This window comes from Lepidochelys olivacea (genome assembly GCF_965140295.1).
Source record: "Lepidochelys olivacea isolate rLepOli2 genome assembly, chromosome: 8".
Taxonomy (NCBI): Eukaryota; Metazoa; Chordata; order Testudines; family Cheloniidae; genus Lepidochelys; species Lepidochelys olivacea.
In genome coordinates, this window is record NC_140418.1 from 106,516,018 (window position 1) to 106,536,270 (window position 20,253).

Sequence of the window (20,253 nt, forward strand, 5' to 3'; positions counted from 1 at the left end):
GATATACACGCTCTGTTGTTACACTCCTCATATCCCCTACCCTCCTTTCCACAGGCAGAAGTTTTGCACTAGGTAAGTGTAGTTCTCATCACCCAGCAAGATCCAGAGCTTGATCCTGCCCCACTGAAGGCAATGGTAATTCAGTGGCAGCAGGATCGGGTACCCATAGTACTTGTCCTGTGCCTCTTAATGTATTGTCTGAATGATTAAAATAACTTGATTCTGCCTGAAGAAGACTCTGTGTAAGCTCGAAAGCTTGTCTTTCTCCCCAACAGAAGTTGGTCCAGTAAAAGATATCACCTCCCCCACCTTGTGTCTCCATTCTACCAGGCAGAAAACCCTCCTCAGAGACAGCCAATCCATCCTATTTTTCTCCATTGTAAAAACAAATGCTCTTTTATTCACTCTCCTATAACTGAAAACCAGACAAAGGGATTTTGTTCAAACTTTCCAGAAAAACTAAGCATAGAAAACGGAATCCTATGAGGGGGAGTGCTTCCAAAATTAAAAAATGTGTGAAAACGGGGGTATAGTGGAAACGCATTGCAACTGCAATAACAGCACTTGGGGCAACTACTCTGGCTCTGTGTGTGTGCATGAGAGAGAGAGAGAGATCTATAAAGAGGCACGTGCTATATGTTTAGAGGGACATTGCCTCGTGGATTTGGGCCCAAGCTATAGGTTTGTACAGATTGACCTAAATTTGCTAGAAATAGTCTCATGAAGTTTTAAAAGTTGCAATAAAGACCATTTTGTGGGGATTCAAACATTCCTCCGCTTTTTCCCCCTCCGAACTAAACATTGCAACAGGGTGTTATTGCATGGGTGCCCACACAAATGAAACTGACTCTTCTTGCTTCCTTGTCCAAGCTGAGTGTAATCAAATGCATTAAGTGAACAGATTCTGCTTTCCTCTTTGGGGCAGGGTCGGTCTGTCCTTGCGATCGGAAAACACCTCAGGTGTTTGGGTGGCACCACAATTTAATAAATAACATGCTCTAGCTCAGGCTTGATGCAGAGATCCCGGAGGGAGGTTTTCTGGCCTGTGTGATGCAGGAGGCCAGACGAGAGGGTCACAGTAGTCCCTACTGGCCTTGGAATCTACAGTACAGTACACACAAATACATTAGACTTTGAAAAATTATTTCGGTATTAATAATCTGAGGTTTTGTGGAAAGCATGGATAAGGAAAAATGTATTTGCAAAATGACTTTTGTTGTGGTATGGATAAAAGCCAGCTCCTGGAGATGAAGTGTAACCTGAACCCTGTGTTAGGCACAATTCTTTATGCCTTAAGAGATGTCAGGTTCTCAGCCCTTTGCTCTGATCACCGAGGCAAATCCCAAAGGGGGACATAGCCCCCTTGTGGATTGAACGCTACCTGGCTCCATCTTTAGCTAGGTCTTGAATTTGGTGTGGCTGGATATTCAGTTTAGGTCTATCGCTGGCGATTTCTCTCTCTCCCTCCCCTGCACCCCCCCTCCAAGTTTTTGGCAATCATGTGATCACCAGCTGTGTAATCACATTTCTGGGTGAACACTCTTGGGTTTGAAGTGGGACAAGAAGTTTTGATACAGCAACCTTCCTTCAACCAAGAGGAGTTCCTGCTTGCAGCCCAGCCCTTCCCTCTGCTGTCATTTTAAATGTTCTTCACAGGTAGATTCCAGGGCCATCAGGGATCATTGTTGTCATCTAGCCATGGTGTCCCTAGCCTCTGTTTGCCAGAAGCTGGGAATGGGCGACAGGGGATGGATCACTCGAAGATTCCCTGTTCTGTTCATTCCTTCTGGGGCACTGTAGCGAATTGAAGGCTCACCGGTGCGGCACCTCCTGCTGGTTGTCTCAGGAATTAGCTCTCCAGTGTACAGGAGAGCCTCCTCCTGACCTGTGTCCCTCCCGGACCCCAGTGCCCCTTTACCTCAGGGTTCTGCCCCAGCAGCACCCCCACACTTTGGGTCTCCCCTCCCAGGGGACCCCCCAACCCTCTAAACCCACCTTGCCTCGGTGGCTACTACCAGTCGTCATCTAGCCCCCGCTCACTGGGGCAGACTGCAGTGTAATGGCCACTCATCATTGGCAAGGGGTTAGGATCTGCTGCCTCTGCCTATCCCTGGGCTATACCTCTTCAGTCCCGCAACCTCTTTAGGCCTTAAACAAGGCCTCAGCCTGGGGAGTTGCCAGGCTGGAGCTCCCCAGCTCCTCTTGCCTTTCCCCAGCCCTGCTCTGTGTCAGGTACCCTATTCCCAGGCTGCTAGGTCCTTCTCTCTCCACAGCTAGAGAGAGAGAGATTCTTGCAGCACCTGGCCCCACAGCCCTTTCATCCAGGCCAGCTGGGCCCTGATTGGGCATGCCCCAGCTGTGGCTACTTCCCCAATCAGCCTAGCTTGGCCGCTTTTAATCCCTGTTCCCCCGGAGTGGGGCAGCTGCCCCACTACAGGCACCTGGCATGGGCCGCTGTCGGAAGACAGGACACTGGGCTAGAGGGACCTTTGGTCTGACCCTGTCTGGCTGCTCTTATGTTCTTATCTGACCTGCTGTACAACACAAGCCGGAGAACTGCCACGCGGTAAGTCCTAGAGCGGATCTGTTAGAAAACTTGACCCCTGGGCACAAGGCCTAGGGTCACCAGATGAGTGGTGAAGGAGGCCTGGCTCTAGCTCCTCTGCAGAGGGGTGAATTTTGCCCAAAGTGAAGATTCTGATGCACGTTCGTTAAAACCAGGGAGACACAGACTCATTATTTTACCAAGCTAACGCATGTTTAGATCCTTTTTGTGGGCAGACGGGGAGCTAGTGAACCTATCCCAGCTCCATTGTACACACCCTTCGCTGAGGCTGTGGTTACAGCATGGAACTTGTGGGATTTGGCACCTTGTGAAAAGGGCAGAGATACAGGCCCTGACCTGTTGCTTATGCCATCTGCAGCCACTGCTGGAGGCTGCATTAGTGATAAGAAAAGGAGGACTTGTGGCACCTTAGAGGCTAACCAATTTATTAGAGCATAAGCTTTCGTGAGCTACAGCTCACTGCATCGGATGCATTCAGTGGAAAATACAGTGAGGAGATTTATATACACACAGAACATGAAAAAATGGGTGTTATACACACTGTAAGGAGAGTGATCACTTAAGATGAGCTATTACCAGCAGGCGATCATCATCAAGGATCTACAACCTATCCTGAGGGATGACCCAACACTCTCACAGATCTTGGGAGACAGGCCAGTCCTTGCCTACAGACAGCCCCCCGACCTGAAGCAAATACTCACCAGCAACCACACACCACACCACAGAACCACTAACCCAGGAACCTATCCTTGCAACAAAGCCCGTTGCCAACTGTGTCCACATCTCTATTCAGGGGACACCATCATAGGGCCTAATCACATCAGCCACACTATCAGAGGCTCGTTCACCTGCACATCTACCAATGTGATCTGTGCCATCATGTGCCAGCAATGCCCTTCTGCCATGTACATTGGTCAAACTGGACAGTCTCTACGTAAAAGAATAAATGGACACAAATCAGACGTCAAGAATTATAATATTCAAAAACCAATCGGAGAACACGTCAGTCTCTCTGGTCACTCGATTACAGACCTAAAAGTGGCAATTCTTCAACAACAAAACTTCAAAAACAGACTCCAAGGAGAGACTGCTGAATTGGAATTAATTTGCAAACTAGGTACAATTAACTTATGCTTGAATAAAGACTGGGAGTGGATGGGTCATTACACAAAGTAAAACTATTTCCCCATTTCCAATTCCCCCCCCCCCCCAATGCCCGCACACACACTGCTCCTCGGACGTTCCTGTTAACTGATAATCAATGGCCCACCTTGATTATCACTACAAAAGGTTTTCTCCCTCCCCATGCCCCCCCCCCGCGCTGTCCTGCTGGTAATAGCTCATCTTAAGTGATCACTCTCCTTACAGTGTGTATGATAAACACCCATTGTTTCATGTTCTGTGTGTATATAAATCTCCTCACTGTATTTTCCACTGAATGCATCCGATGAAGTGAGCTGTAGCTTACGAAAGCTCATGCTCAAATAAATTGGTTAGTCTCTAAGGTGCCACAAGTCCTCCTTTTCTTTTTGTGAATACAGACTAACACGGCTGCTACTCTGAAACCTGCATTAGTGATGTGGCATGTGGAGATGCCACCATCTATTGTCGCGTTCTGTGGTATGTATGTTAACTCTCTCTGTAACCCTTGGCTTTCACTCTGTCCTATCCCATCAGTCTCCTCTTCCCAAGTTTCCAGCACCACACCGAACCCATCCCTCTCCTTCCATCTTTCTCCAATCTTTTGCAGGCTGCTGAGGAACAAGGCCTCTCTCCCCCACAGGGGTGGGCTGGCTTTCTTCCTTTCTTGGCGGGAGAGGGAAGTTCCAGCAAAAGGCTGGGGCTGACTCCTCCTGCAGCACTTTGATTCAATCCTCTCTCTGCTCTTGAAACACCAATTGCTCCCTGCCCCTGAGGCCTACCTCTGTCGTGGGATCTGGTGGGTAGGGGGCAGAGTCCCCTCCATATTCCGTGGGGCAGCCGGAGCCATGAGAACACAGCTGCGGGTTGGACAAGAACTCTGTAGTGCTCCCCTGCCTGCTGCTGGAGCTACTAGCTCTTATCGAACGTTCGTCTGAAGAAGCTGTGATGCTTAAAGCGATCTTTCAGTGCTGTTTTATGTTGTCTGAAAAATAACCCATTTTGCTAAATGCCAGTAAAGGGCTTTGTCTAGGCACCTCTACTTATAAAGGGTGAGATTTATTGGCCTCTTTGTCTACAAAGAAAGACCAGGCCTGATGATCAGATTGTACACCCGAGACAAGTGCTTATGTAATCAGCAAACTGTCTTGGTGTGGAAACACAATGGTTTCTGAGATAAACGGCGGAGGGAAAGCGGTGTTGAAGTCTGCCATGTGCACAGCTCTCCTGTCTGCCTCCCCTCTGCTCTCTGCTTTCCCAGGGGAGCAGAGGTGCATGGTAACTGCAGGGCTGCATAGGTAATTGTACATGCACACCTGGGGAGGGGGAAATTAAAATGGACTGGCAATCTGTGGTGCTGATCCAGAGTCAGATGAGCATACGGGGCAGGGTCTCCATAGACCTTTTCCTGAAAAATCCCCACCATTGCTAACAAAAGTGGAGCTGGAATAGTGTGAGCCGCACTGGGAGAGGTCAAAAAGCCCCAGTGTAGACAGGGCTTGGTGGTGGCCTTTTCCTTGCCGGCCTTTTCCTTCGCCCACCCCTCCCCAAAGGTGGCTTCACCTCTGAGGTGTGTGAACCTGAGCTGCTTTTAGCCGTGTTGTCGATGAGGAAGAGCCCAGATTGCTCACTTCAAATCCAGCAGAAAGTTATAAAACATTGCTGATGTGCTGAAAAACTTGAAACTTTCTCAAAGCCAGGGTGGTTGCCTCCGGAGTGGGCCCGAGGCTCACCTCAGCTGCTGGGCCTTTGGGTTGTTTGTCCTTCCAGCAGAGGCCCTGTGTAACACAGCAGCCAACGGTGAAGGTGCAGAGGGAGAATCTTGGTTAAAAGGTGGGGTATTGTAAGGATCAAGTTGGATTCTGCAGCTCGCGCAGCATTCCTATTGCCTTCTCGTAGACGGCAGTGCCCCCGGAGAAGTCCCCTGTGTATGTAAGTGTGGAATCCATGGACCCTCTGCAGATGACACTTAGCTCTGCCCTGCTCTGTGCTCGTACCGCTTCTACGGGAGAGGATAATCCAGTGAGGACCTCTCTCATCCCCTTATACCTCTATGTCAACATCGCTGGGTTTTGTTTCCAGCTCTGACACTGGCTCACTGGGTGGCCTTGGTCAATTAACTGCCTCACTCTGTTCCTCAGTGTGCCTGTCTGTAAAATGGAGATATCTGGCACTCGGATACCACAGTGACGGGGGCTGTATAAAAATCTAGATGGATAGCATGGAGGGTGACGAGGGATCGTTGTCACTCCTCTATAGATCCGTGTTTGTGAAACGCATGCTGGCCCCACTGGAGGAGACCAGTGGTACGTCTAGTCCAGGGTTTTGTCTCTGACGATGGCCAATGCCAGGTGCTTCAGCAGGAGGTGTTACTCCCAGCCTCCCTGCACGCACTCTGCCCTCTGACCAGCTGTTCTGTGGTGCTCAGCTCTTCGGTGTCCCAGGCCTGGTCTACAGTAGAAAATTGGGTTGGGTTAACTCTATGGGTGAAGGTTGTGTGAAATCCATACGCCTGAGCAGCGTTAAGTGACCTAAGTCCCCCTGTAGAATTCTTCCCTCTTCCACTGCCTCTTGGGGAGGTGGGTTACCTGTACTAATGGGAGAATCCCTCCTGTTGGCATAGGTAGTGTCCACACAGAAGTGTTCTGAGGGTGGACAAGCCCTGAGACTACACAAACACTAATGAAGTTATGCTTGTAACGCCCCTGGGTAGGGCAGCATTATTACCCCCCTCTTCCAAATGGAGAACTGAGGTGTGGTGCTGGCAGAGCAGGTCCCTGCTCAGGCCAAGGTCCCCATGTCTCGACTGAATAGATCGCTGGAATCAGTCTGACTCGCTGGTGGGTTAGTCTTGTGAACACAGGGACTGGAACTATAAGAGTGTGTTTACTGTTTCGACTTCACTGAATGCTTGTGAGTTGCTCTCAAGCATTAATCTCACCTACAGCGTCTACGTCCCATATTGTAAGGTAACATTTGACCATTTGCATCACAAGTCAAGTGTGTAAATCATCAGCCAGGAGAGACATTAACTAGTGGGGAGTGCTGGTCTCTAGCAGACGGTGTTATGTCCTGCTGGGCAAGGAAGGCCCACTGACACCAGAGGAACTAGAGTGGAATAGTAAAGAGGACAAAAGACTTTGCTGTTTTCTTTCTCCGCTCCATGGAAATGAGTCTTGTAAGTGAATGCCTCCCAGCGGCTGAGTGTGCAGCTCTGAGCAGAAGGGGGGAAGTAAATACAATCCCCTAACAAGGAGTGACTGGATCTCTGTGCTGCTCGGACTCTGGAGTGCAAGGGTTACTAGGCATAAGCAGAAGTTCCCCAGTGCTTAAGAACATATAGAGCTTGCTTATTACAGAAGCATCTATCACCATTTGAAACGTAAGATTGGAACTCATTTTTGTGTATAAGAACATAAGAATGACCAGGCTGGGTCAGACCAATGGTCCATCTAGCTCAGTATCCTGTCTTCTGACAGGTTTCAGAGTAACAGCCGTGTTAGTCTGTATTCGCAAAAAGAAAAGGAGGACTTGTGGCACCTTAGAGACTAATCAGTTTGAGCATAAGCTTTCGTGAGCTACAGCTCACTTCATTGGATGCATTCAGTGGAAAATACAGTGGGGAGATTTATATACATAGAGAACATGAACCAGTGAGTGTGACCATACACACTGTAACGAGAGGTTTCAGAGTAACAGCCGTGTTAGTCTGTATTCGCAAAAAGAAAAGGAGTACTTGTGGCACCTTAGAGACTAACCAATTTATTTGAGCATGAGCTTTCGTGAGCTACAGCTCACTTCATAGGATGCATACCGTGGAAACTGCAGCAGACTTTATATACACACAGAGAATATGAAACGAGAGTGATCACTTAAAGTGAGCTATTACCAGCAGGAGAGCTGCGGGGGGGGGGGGGGGACCTTTTGTAGTGATAATCAAGGTGGGCCATTTCCAGCAGTTGACAAGAACGTCTGAGGAACAGTGGGGGGTGGAGGTGGGGAGGATAAACATGATGAAATAGTTTTAATTTGTGTAATGACCCATCCACTCCCAGTCTCTATTCAAGCCTAAGTTAATTGTATCCAGTTTGCAAATTAATTCCAATTCAGCAGTCTCTCCTTGGAGTCTGTTTTTGAAGTTTTGTTGTTGAAGAATTGCCACTTTTAGGTCTGTAATCGAGTGACCAGAGAGACTGACGTGTTCTCCGATTGGTTTATGAAAGTTATAATTCTTGACATCTGATTTGTGTCCATTTATTCTTTTACGTAGAGACTGTCCAGTTTGACCAATGTACATGGCAGAAGGGCATTGCTGGCACATGATGGCACAGATCACATTGGTAGATGTGCAGGTGAACGAGCCTCTGATAGTGTGGCTGATGTGATTAGGCCCTATGATGGTGTCCCCTGAATAGAGTTGTGGGCTTTGTTGCAAGGATAGGTTCCTGGGTTAGTGGTTCTGTGGTGTGGTGTGTGGTTGCTGGTGAGTATTTGCTTCAGGTTGGGGGGCTGTCTGTAAGCGAGGACTGGCCTGTCTCCCAAGATCTGTGAAGGACGACCCATCACTCTCAGGATAGGTTGTAGATCCTTGATGATGCGTTGGAGAGGTTTTAGTTGGGAGCTGAAGGTGATGGCTAGTGGTGTTCTGTTATTTTCTTTGTTGGGCCTGTCCTGTAGTAGATGACTTCTGGGTACTCTTCTGGCTCTATCAATCTGTTTCTTCACTTCCGCAGGTGGGTATTGTAGTTGTAAGAATGCTTGATAGAGCTCTTGTAGGTGTTTGTCTCTGTCTGATGGGTTGGAGCAAATGCGGTTGTATCGTAGAGCTTGGCTGTAGACAATGGATTGTGGACGACCCATCACTCTCACAGATCTTGGGAGACAGGCCAGTCCTTGCCTACAGACAGCCCCCCGACCTGAAGCAAATACTCACCAGCAACCACACACCACACCACAGAACCACTAACCCAGGAACCTATCCTTGCAACAAAGCCCGTTGCCAACTGTGTCCACATCTCTATTCAGGGGACACCATCATAGGGCCTAATCACATCAGCCACACTATCAGAGGCTCGTTCACCTGCACATCTACCAATGTGATCTGTGCCATCATGTGCCAGCAATGCCCTTCTGCCATGTACATTGGTCAAACTGGACAGTCTCTACGTAAAAGAATAAATGGACACAAATCAGATGTCAAGAATTATAATTTTCATAAACCAATCGGAGAACACGTCAGTCTCTCTGGTCACTCGATTACAGACCTAAAAGTGGCAATTCTTCAACAACAAAACTTCAAAAACAGACTCCAAGGAGAGACTGCTGAATTGGAATTAATTTGCAAACTGGATACAATTAACTTATGCTTGAATAGAGACTGGGAGTGGATGGGTCATTACACAAATTAAAACTATTTCATCATGTTTATCCTCCCCACCTCCACCCCCCACTGTTCCTCAGACGTTCTTGTCAACTGCTGGAAATGGCCCACCTTGATTATCACTACAAAAGGTCCTTCCCCCCCCCCCCCCCCCCCCGCAGCTCTCCTGCTGGTAATGAGATCGCTCTTGTTACAGTGTGTATGGTCACACCCATTGGTTCATGTTCTCTATGTATATAAATCTCCCCACTGTCTTTTCCACTGAATGCATCCAATGAAGTGAGCTGTAGCTCACGAAAGCTTATGCTCAAACTGATTAGTCTCTAAGGTGCCACAAGTCCTCCTTTTCTTTTTGTCTTCTGACTGTGGCCAATGCCAGGTGCTTCAGAAGGAATGAACAGAGCAGGACAATCATCGAGTGATCCATCCCCTGTTGTCCAGTACCAGCTTCTAGCAAACAAAGGTTTGGGACACTCAGAACATGGGGTTACATTCCTGACCATCCTGGCTAATAATCATTGATGGACCTATCCTCCGTGAACTTACCTAGGGTTTTTTGTTTTTTTTTAAATCCTGTTATAGTGTTGGCTTTCACAATATCCCCTGGCAAGGAGTTCCACAGGTTGACTGTGCATTGGGTGGAAAAAGTAATTCCTTTTGTTTTGTTTTAAACCTGCTGCCTATTAATTTCATTGGGTAACCCCTAGTTCTTGTGTTATGGGAAGGGGTAAATAACAGTTCCTTATTCACTTTCTCAACCTCGATCATGATTTTATAGACCTCAATCATATCCCCTCTTAGTCGTCTCTTTGTTGTATCTATGTTTACCTGCTTTAAGCTTGTAAATAACTCTTATTTCCTTTTCCTATATAATCTTTAGATAGTTTACTATAGGATTGGCTACAAAGCATTGTCTTTGGTGTGAGATTTGAGGGGCAATTGACCTTGGGTAGGTGATGGGTCCTTTGAGACTGGGAGTAACCGGAACGTTGTTGTGATCCTTGGTGTAAGGGCCCATCTGTCAGAAAGGGAGGCTCATGTGAGTGGCGAGACAGGTCGGAGCATCCAAGGGGACTGTCTGTGACTCCATGGTTAGGCTGTTACAGCTCCTGAGGAGTTCACATTTTATAATTGGTTGGTGAAATCTAAATGTAGAGCTCACAGCCAATTTGGGGTTTGTGCCCTGCTCCTTAACTGTCTGCCCTGAGGTCAGTACCCATGCTCTGGAGCCCCTGCATGGAGTGTGACGTGGGGCACAGAGCTGGGAGGTGACTTAATCAGGGTCATACAGTGCATCTGTGCCAGAGCTGGGAACAGAACCTGGCTCCCCTGCATTGCAGCCCAGTGTCTGCAATCTCCTTACTCCCTACAGTGCGCCTAACTGTGCATGGTGCAACCTCTTGTTATACCCCACCTTCCTCTCCTTCCTAACAGGGGTATAATCCAGCCATGGCCCCATCCAGCCACAGGCATGCCAGGCCTCCCTCCCTCCCTCCCCTGTACCCTTTAATGTGTTCAGCTACAAATAAATGAGATGCCAGTGAGGTCCAGAAAGCTGCAGGAAGCCATTCGCATGGATGCAGGCCATGTGAGATTTCTGAAAACAGCTCTTCCTCAGCCAATTTCCAGAGCTTCAGCTTGGGCTGCTCACCACAGAGCTGGGGCCAGCACTTCCATTAGAGGGTAATGGTGAGGGATGAGTTACCCAGCTATGCTGGGTGAGTGGTGAGCGAAACTTCTACTAAGAAAGGGACAAAACAAGACAAGGAGGCAAAATGTGAGTTAAACACCAGGCTAAGGAATAGTGCAGTTAATCTCTTAAATTTATTTTCCTTTAGTGCATGGGAAGTCTGTAGGCAGCAGCTGTTACACAATTAAAATACAGATTAATATAAAACCAGTTTCTGGAATATAACAGTGTCTGTGTTTCTCCACTTCCTTAAAATGCCACCTAATAATGACTTGATAAACTTCAGAAACCCACCTAGAGGAACTCTACATTCTTAAAATGAAAATTTCTTCCCTAAAAGGTATATATTACCATTGTGTGTAAATCGCCACAAGAAAATAATCTTCCCACTTAGAGCCAGCTTATTCAGTGAATCAGGTATTTGGTTTTCATTAAATGTAATTACACTTTAATTGGAGTTTAATTGTGGTTGTGTTGTTTTTTTTTTTGTTTTTTTTTTAAGTTTCAGTGCTGTAAGCCAAGCAGCCAAAGAAACAAAGGGGTTTCTTGCATAGGCTAACTTGCATAGGCTGCCGTCTGCTTAATAAGGTACCAAGGCTCTTGGCTTGTCATAAGGCTTCTGATCTCTGACTGGGCTGAAATCTTCTACAATAGAAGAGTTGCTCCTGGATAGGAGGGAGCCCGTCAAGAATTCTTCCCATCTGCAGCTCGTGACTAGACTGTCATGGCTTTCTGTGAGTCTGGATGTTGCATGTATTAACAAAATCATAGTCTTCAGCCATGTACAGTCTTCACTTTAATTGGGGCTCAGACATGATCAGAAAACTGTGATACTAAATGAAATAACATGGTTTGTATTTGCTTTTCCACAAACCCTGAGCAATGGAGTTATACTGAGGTACGTGGTAGTGTAGACCAAGTCCAAGGGCAAGTCTATGCTACCGTGATACACTGGCATGGCCACACCACTATAGCTTGGCTGGTGAAGACGTGCTGTGCCGACAGGAGAGTGTTCTCGTCGGCATAATGACACCACCTCAGTGAGAGGCAGAAGCTGTGTCTGCCGACATAGTGCAGAGTGGACGCCACTTTAAGTTGCTGTAACTTACATTGCTGAGAGGGGGGTGGCTTTTTCACACCCCTGAGCGACGTAACTTACCTCGCCTTAAGCGGTAGTGTAGACCAGCCCTAAGTGCCCCAAACTATACTGGGCATTTTGCAGACACACACACCAAGCCTTGACCCTGGAGACACTCATGCATGTGCTGAACTTTAAATATGCAAGTAATCCAATGGAAGTCAGTGAAACAACTGAGGTGCTTAAATGTTTGCAGGATTGGGCCCAGAGTCAGTCCCTACCCCAAAGTTTTTACTGAAAAACAAAATGTAGTCGTATTTTAAAATGAAATGGATTTTCTTCAGATTTAATTAAAACTTTTAAAAATATTTATGTATTTTACTGCCTCTGGCTTAAAATGTAAAAACAGGGAGTTTTACACTAATGTAAAGCATGGATACACGTTTCTCCAATCACCATGAAGGACAAACTAACACCCTGCATACCTCATTTTATGAGGCAGGTTTATTTTATGTATCGATTCCTAGGCATTTCTGTTGTGTCATCACTCCAGAATGGGAATGCTGGGAGACAGCTTGTGTGTGTGGTAGAATCTGGCCGTGTAACTTAGGGCAGCAGCAGAACTGACACGGAAAAGATCAGCATATTGAAATGGGGAGCATTTAGGTATTTCATTATAGCACTGACCGCAGGGTTAGAAAAGATTCTATATTGTTCCCCTAAGCAAATCTGTATGACTTCGGGTTCCAGTATTTCATAGCTTATGTGTAAGAGCTCTCAGCTTAGCAGTTTCTGGAATTGTGCTGTGTTCTTGCTTGCTGGCGGGGCCGTTCCCAGGGCTGCTGTACTGCAGTTGACAGGACTTGGTATTGCCCAGATTGCTCACGAGAGCACGTTACGGTTTCAGAAAGGCGGGCAGGAGAGGAGACCGAATTATCGATGTAATGCTCCTCTGACTCTTGTTTTCTCTTCCTCTTTTGTTTCAGCTGACTGGAATTATTCAAGGCATGGTGGATGGGCAGCCAAGTCTCCAGCAAGTGCTTGAGGTAAGCAGGATAACCTTTAGTTCCTGAACTTTGACCTCTGCTCCCCCTTCTTCACCCCCTCCCAGGTTATTTGACTAGGATTACGGCTTCATTAGAATCACATTTGCTGTCACGTCGGTGACATGCCGTTGAGAGTATTGAACCATTGATCTGTCATTCCCAGCTGTTCATGTCAAGGGTACTGACAAGATGTCCAGGCTCCTGCCCCCAGACAGGAGAGGAGGTGATTCGTACTTGAGCCAAGACGTTGCTTTAGTGCATTGCATGGGCGCTGTTCCCCCCTCCCCCCCACCATTAAATTAATGCTTCCACCTATTTAAATGCTCAATAATACACAAAGTATAGGCCTCTAAAACCTAATCTGTGGAATGTGCAAATGCAGATAAAGTCCTAATAATGCCATCTGCTTAATGTTGAATTCCTGCAGCATTTAGGATTAATTAGCTTGAAAGTATTTTGCCATCAATAGCTTTTGTTGTTAGTCAAATACTGAGGGAAACCTCCTCCAGGAGAGCCCACTCTGGCTGCCGGTCACAGTTCAATGCATTGTCTCTGTCAGGATTTGCACTGCCGTATGGCCTAATTGTTCCTAATCAGAATGATTGCAACAATTGCTTATGTAAGGAAATCAAATTAAAGGCTTTAACACCCTCTGCGGAGACGGCTGGCTCACGTCAGGGATTTTAGAAAGGTTACAAGTGCTATTTCTCGCTCCTGGGGCCCTCTGGTGCTGACACAGCTGGGGAGGCAATACTGCAGCCCCAGGGACTCGAAGTGGTGGGTGGGGAAGAAGAGCATCTAGAGCTTCGCACTGAGGAACGATCCTGCTGCTGCTGAGGGAGCTGCTTTGACCAGTCTTGAAAGGAGCCTCGTGTTCCATCCCCAGTGTCAGTGAAATAGGGTCTTGGGGAATTCTGTGCTTGGCCAGCACCTGCCATCCAAACCGAATCCCTAAACACAGTCTGGAGAGAAGTCATAGGGCCTGCGTGGAGCCAATCAGGTTTCCCAGGCCAAGCCAGGCAGAGCTCATGGAGGGGGAAAAAAATGAGGATTTGCGGGATGTGTCGAGGGAGTCCTACCACTCTATCTGGAACATGGTGGGGCCCCAAGTACCAAAGGTAAGCGGGAAGGATAAACCCTTTGAATAAAATCAAGTTAGAAGCTCGCCTCACCAGACCTGCAGCAACCCAGCTGAGGATATGCTAGTCACCTCGCAGTCCTGAATGTCTGGTTGTCTCCCACTCCACCATACAGTCTGGCCCCAGCACCAGACGCAGTCTCAGCACTTTTCCTGTGGGTGGAAGTGTGGGGAACTCTCCATTAAATGTAGATGCAGTGATGTGTAAAATCACAAAGCTCACTGCATATTCCGTATTGCTCCCAACTGCCATGTGATCCTACTTTAATTGATCGCTTTGGTGCCAAAAACTTCTCTTTAATTAGAGTATTGAGGTTAAATAAATTTGGTCGTGTGGCTGTCTCTTGGTCAGTTGGATTGTTTGGCCATTGCTGAGTGTATAAATGGGTAAGTTCACGCAAACATCCCCATATGGAATAGACTTATTCTAAGAAAACCAGTGGAGTTCCTTAGAAATTACTTGTACAACCTGCAAAATTTCATAGAGAATGAAAACCTTTCTATAGGTTTTATAGGCATCCTATAGAATTCTGTAGCAAGATTCTAATTCTCTATTAAATCCTATGGGATGTTTTAAAAAAAAAACACACAACCCCATAGAGAGAACCCACAGAAAAGATATTTTCTATTGCATTCTGTAAGATGTTTCCATAACTGTTTGGTCTGCCTAATCTGTAGGTTCTGTCTGCTGGTCAAGCCCTGTCTCACATCCAGGCCTGAGCTCGCTGGGCCAGGGATGGTCTCCTTTGTTCTTTGTCTGTACGGTTCCTAGCGCAGTGGGGCCTTGACAGTGTTTGGGGCTCTTAGGCTTATCTGCAAAGCAAATAATAAATCTGCCTATTTCTAGATTAAAATGGGATTATGCTTTGGCTTCTCTGGGGGTTGTTGGTTTAGGCAGCCTGGCTGCTGCTCCCTGTATTTCAAGTGTGGGTGAATAAGGCAGTTGTCTGCTGCTGTAGGTGGCCACGTTCCTTCCCCTCTTCTCCTCTGGCCGTGGAGAAAGCGGCTCCGAACGGTGAGCTGTCAGGTCGTAGCAGTCATGCTGCAGAGCAGCCTGCGTTGCCGTTGCTGCCCTGTACGTGACTAGAATCTCTTCACGTGCCCAAGCCGCGTGGCCGCCTCGAGGGGGAGCCTTCTGTTTCAGGAGCTGCGCGCGTCATGGGCAGGGAGCGGAGATGCACTTCGCCCATTGAAACGATACTGAGAATATTGGCTGCAAGAGTGCGTAATGCTGACTTGTGCAGTGCCTGCCACCTGGAGATCTCAAAGCACTTCACGAACACAGAATTAATTCCAGCTGGAACAGTAGAACTAGAAGAAGGAAGGAAAAGGTGTCCAACTCTTCAAAACCAGGGTGTGCGTGTGTACTGAGTTTGTAATGGTGGCATGCATGCCTGTGCACCCATAAGCGTCCATCTTATGTGTCATATTCATTGCGACCCAGGTGATGTGCTGTAGGTGAAAAATCCCATCCCGGGATGGTTGTCCCTCGGAAATGAGGGTGAGTTGAATGAGAATCTCTCATTCGTATCTGTTTTGTGGCTTATTTTCCTTCAGTTCGCAGTCTGTGGGGGCTCCTCCATGATCTCTTGGGTTAATTTCGAGCTTCTTTAAAAAGTCGGCAGAACTTCAAGAAATAAGGGCATGGCTCTCTATTGGAGGAAACTTTGAAATATAATAGGGCTGTCAAGCGATTAAAAAAATTAATCACGATTAATTACACTGTTAATAATAAATACCATTTATTTAAATATTTTGGATGTTTTTTACATTTTCAAATATATTGATTTCAATTACAACACAGAATACAAAGTGTACAGTAGGAGTTTATATTTATTTTTATTACAAATACTTGCACTGTTAAAAAACAAAAGAAACTGTATTTTTCAATTCCCCTATTGCAAGTACTGTAGTGCAATCTCTTTACCGTGAAAGTTGAATTTACAAATGTAGAATTATGTAGAAATACCCTGCATTCAAAAATAAAACAATGTAAAACTTTAGAGTCTACAAGTTCACTCAGTCCTACTTCTTGTTCAGCCAATCGCTCAGACAGACAAGTTTGTTTACGTTTGCAGGAGATAATGCTGCCCGCTTCTCGTTTACAATGTCACCTGAAAGTGAGAACAGGCGTTCTCATGGCACTGTTGCAGCCGGCGTCACAAGATATTTGTGCCAGATGCGCTGAAGATTCATGTGTCCCTTCATGCTTCAGCCACCATTCCGGAGGACATGTGTCCATGCTGACAACAGGTTCTGCTCGATAATGATCCAAAGCAATGTGGACTGACGTATGGTCGTTTTCATCATCTGAGTTAGATGCCATCAGTAGAAAGTTGATCTTTTTTTGGTGGTGGTGGTGGTTCAGGTCCTATAGATTCCATGGCAGAGTGTTGCTCTTTTAAGTCTTCTGAAAGCATGCTCCACACCTCATCCCTCTCAGATTTTGGAAAGCACTTCAGATCCTTAAATCTTGGGTCGAGTGCTTTAGCTATCCTTAGAAATCTCACACTGGTACCTTCTTTGCATTTTGTCAAATCTGCAGTGAAAGTGTTCTTAAAATGAACAACATGTAGTGGGTCATCATCCGAGATTGCTATAACATGAAATACGTGGCGGAATGTGGGTAACACAGCTGGAGACATACAATTCTCCCCCAAGGAGTTCAGTCAGAAATTTAATTAACACATTATTTTTTTAACGAGCATCATCAGCACCGAAGCATGTCCTCTGGAATGGTGGCTGAAGTATGAAGAGGCATACGAATCTTTAGCGCATCTGGCACGTAAATATCATGTGATGCTGGCTACAACAGTGCCATGTGAATGCCTGTTCTTACTTTCAGGTGACGTAATTAAGAAGTGGGCAGCTTTATCTCTCACAAATGTAAACAAACTTGTTTGTCTGAGTGATTGGCTGAACAAGAAGTAGGACTGAGTGGACTTGTAGGCTCTAAAGTTTTACATTGTTTTATTTTTGAGTTCAGCTATGTAACAAAAAAAAATCTACATTTGTAAGTTGCACTTTCAGGATAAAGAGATTGCATTTCAGTACTTGTATCAGGTGAATTGAAAAATATTATTTCTTTTGTTTATAATTTTTACCATGCAAATATTTGTAATAAAAATAATATAAAGTGAGCATTTTATACTTCGTATTCTGTATTGTAATTGAAACCAATATATATGAAAATGTAGAAAAACATCCAAAAATATTTAATAATTATTAAAAAATATTAAAAAATTTAACTTGGCATTCTATTGCTTAACAGTGAGATTAAAATGGCGATTAATCACGATTAACTCAAAAAAGTTAATCGCAATTTAAAAAATTAATCTAATGAGTTAACTGAAATTAATTGACAGCCCTAAAATATAATGTTACAGCTTATTTGATGAAGGGAAGGGGAAAATGGGTGGGGGGGGCTAAGTAATATTTTATGATTCCTGTTCTTTTGTGAGCAGAGCTTTTGTAGTGTCTGATAAGATCATCTCTGCACTGGTCGCCTGTTGTTTCCTGTTGGAAATCTTCCAAGGTCCAAACGTGCTCTTGTTGAGATGATGTGAGCGAAGAAAGGGAGAGAGGGGTGGGGGCTGCTGCTGGATAAGATCACAATTTTCTTCTTGTCTGATTGCGAGGAGCTTATCTGTGTTTAACTGTTGTGGCTCTTCCCTGTCTACAAAGCTCATCCTCTTTCCCTGCGTTCCTTTCAGAGGGTCGATGAGTGGATGGCGAAGGAAGGCCTCTTAGATCCTAGCGTCAAGTCGATTTTTGTAACCTGCGGAGATTGGGATTTGAAAGTAATGTGAGTATGGGAAGGGAAGCTGCACAGGGTTTTGTTACTGCATGCTTGTGGGAAATGTTTCCTCCTTTCCCATTGCCTAGCTCTTGCTGGTGCAGTGGGATGATTCGTGTAACTTCATGCACGTTTTTGTTTGGTGGGGAGGGAAAGAGCATGTTGATGATTTCCTCTCCCTGTTAATTCTCACATCTTAGTTCTGCTGGGGCCTTGGCTCAGTTCAAACCAACACTCACCTTAACAGTGTGTTTCAGTTGATGCTGAAAAACTCGCATGTTCTCTCCGTACCATCCCGATTCCGGCAGCGTTCCCCGTCTGCCTCCAAGCCCCGACTGCTTACAGGTATCGAGCTGCCCGTAGTCTTTGTCCACTGCATGGTTGTTGAGGGCCATGCATAATCAGAAGTGATAACGGCAAGGGGAATGGGAGGAAGATTGATCAAGGAGAAAGGCTTTGTACATGGTCACTGGGTAGGGTAGCAAGTGAGTTTGACCCCACACCCATTGAAGGGTTTAAACTGGGAGCTTTGGGATAGCTCCATTTGTATCCATTATTTTCTCTGAATTGGCAAGCGCAGTAGGATGTTCCTTCTGTTTCTACCCATTCTGGTCCCTGGCTACTTGATCTCTGCCCCTCTCCTGAGTGCGACCATGTGGCAGGCTTCGAGGATAAATACCTGCCCCTTCCTGAAAATGATGTTCCATTTACCACATTGTGCCGCATGCAGCCAGCACAGCCTCAGGGAATAAAGAGTGGGGCGGAAGGGCGTATGTATGTAGGGTGGTCACTGGTTCTGTATTCCTGAATCGAGGGATGACCATTGGCTAGCTTTCGTAGTCCAGACCTTCTCTGTCTTCCTGGTGTACCAAATGGACAGTAGCTGCTGGGCCGTCATCTAAAAGAAAAAGAAAAACCCGGGGTCCAAGGCTGGCATGCTAGAGTGGTGCGCTCAGTAACTGCAATCACATTTACAGACTGGCTGGTCAGTGCTGCAAGTGGCCATTTAGGCGTCGATGTCGCCATTTGCATACATGCATATCGGTGTACCATTCTGCACGCATCTTTGCACATTGAGTTGAATAGGGCCTGCTATTTAAAAAGTAGCCCTTGCTGTCTAAGAAGGAAATGACGCAGAATGCAGTGTAGGATACATAGTGTCACAGAGCCCTGAATTCACCTGGGCACCCATCACCTTTCAGTGGCTTTTCTTTGTTTAAGTGCCTGGTAAAGGCTGCTGTTTTTATCACATCGATCAAGGCGCGGGCTTGACACGTCCAGCACTCAACTGACATCTACAACTCGCCATTGGTGTTGCTTGGTTTTCAGTTTCACATCCATTTCCCCTGGTGTTAAGGTTAAATAAAATGCACACAACTCTGGAGAAGGCTCCATTTCACAGTCTGGTCTTGGTGTAGCTGCTGGTCCTTCTCTGCTCGCACTCTGGTTCGTGAGATCTTGAGAAACACAGGGACTGAAGTTGCAGCACAAGCCCTGCAGGGACGACAAATCTGCTCTCATCTAGACAAAATCATTGCTCACTTGCCCTTGTGTCAACAGAGAGGTCTTTATCAGGGCCATGCCTCGGGTTGACGTGGACACCTTTCCCTTATGTGTATTACTGTGGGGTTTAATTTCCATGTAATTTTGTATTTAAACTTTTACAGGAGACCAGCACAAAGAAGGCGTTGGGGGTGTTGGCCGGTCATTTCTGATCTGTTCTCCCCTCTTGGCTCTTCCATGCCTTACTGCTGTATTGAGTCAGGCCTTGATCCTACTGCTTCTGGTGTTACTAGGGAGGGGTGTCCATGTACAAGGCCAGTCATTCTGTCTCTTTCATTGTGCATGTAATTGCTTTTCTAGCGGGGGTGTACAGCCTAGGGTAGCTTCTGTATTGAATAGGCTACCTTCTAGGTTTGCTAGCCAGAAGCTGTATTTTGGGGATGGAGGGCAGGGCTGTGGTCTCTTTTTATTTTGGGGTTGCTGATTTTTCTCCAAGGCCCCAAACAGCTGTTCAGCGTCCCACCGTTGATTCCCGCAGCTGTTCAGCGTCCCACACGCTCCCAGCTTCCATTGGCTGGGAATGGCGAACCGCGGCCACTGGGAGCAGCGGTGGGCTGTGCCTGTGGACGGTCAACGGCAGCAAAATGTCTTGTGGCCCGCAATCAGATTACACCAGGGGTCGGCAACCTTTCAGAAGTGGTGTTCCAAGTCTTCGTTTATTCACTGTAATTTGAGGTTTCGCGTGCCAGTAATTCATTTTAACGTTTTTAGAGGGTCTCTTTCTATAAGTCTTTAATATATAACTAGACTATTGTTGTATGTAAAGTAAATAAGGTTTTTAAAATGTTTAAGAAGCTTCATTTAAAATTAAATTAAAATGCAGAGCCCCCCGGACCAGTGGCCAGGACCCAGGCAG

At 46.4% G+C, this 20,253-nt stretch overlaps 1 protein-coding gene across 4 annotated transcripts in view; it reads left to right on the plus strand.

Annotated features, from left to right (window-relative positions):
• ERI3 (ERI1 exoribonuclease family member 3) overlaps nucleotides 1-20,253 on the plus strand; it is a 242,434-nt gene that overhangs the window by 41,454 nt on the left and 180,727 nt on the right. For all 4 annotated transcript variants that reach the window (XM_084637140.1, XM_084637141.1, XM_084637142.1 and 1 more), the window contains exons 4-5: nucleotides 12,841-12,900; nucleotides 17,752-17,843. In XM_084637140.1, coding sequence (XP_084493266.1) covers nucleotides 12,841-12,900; nucleotides 17,752-17,843 — 152 coding nt within the window. The remainder of the gene's footprint in view (nucleotides 1-12,840; nucleotides 12,901-17,751; nucleotides 17,844-20,253) is intronic.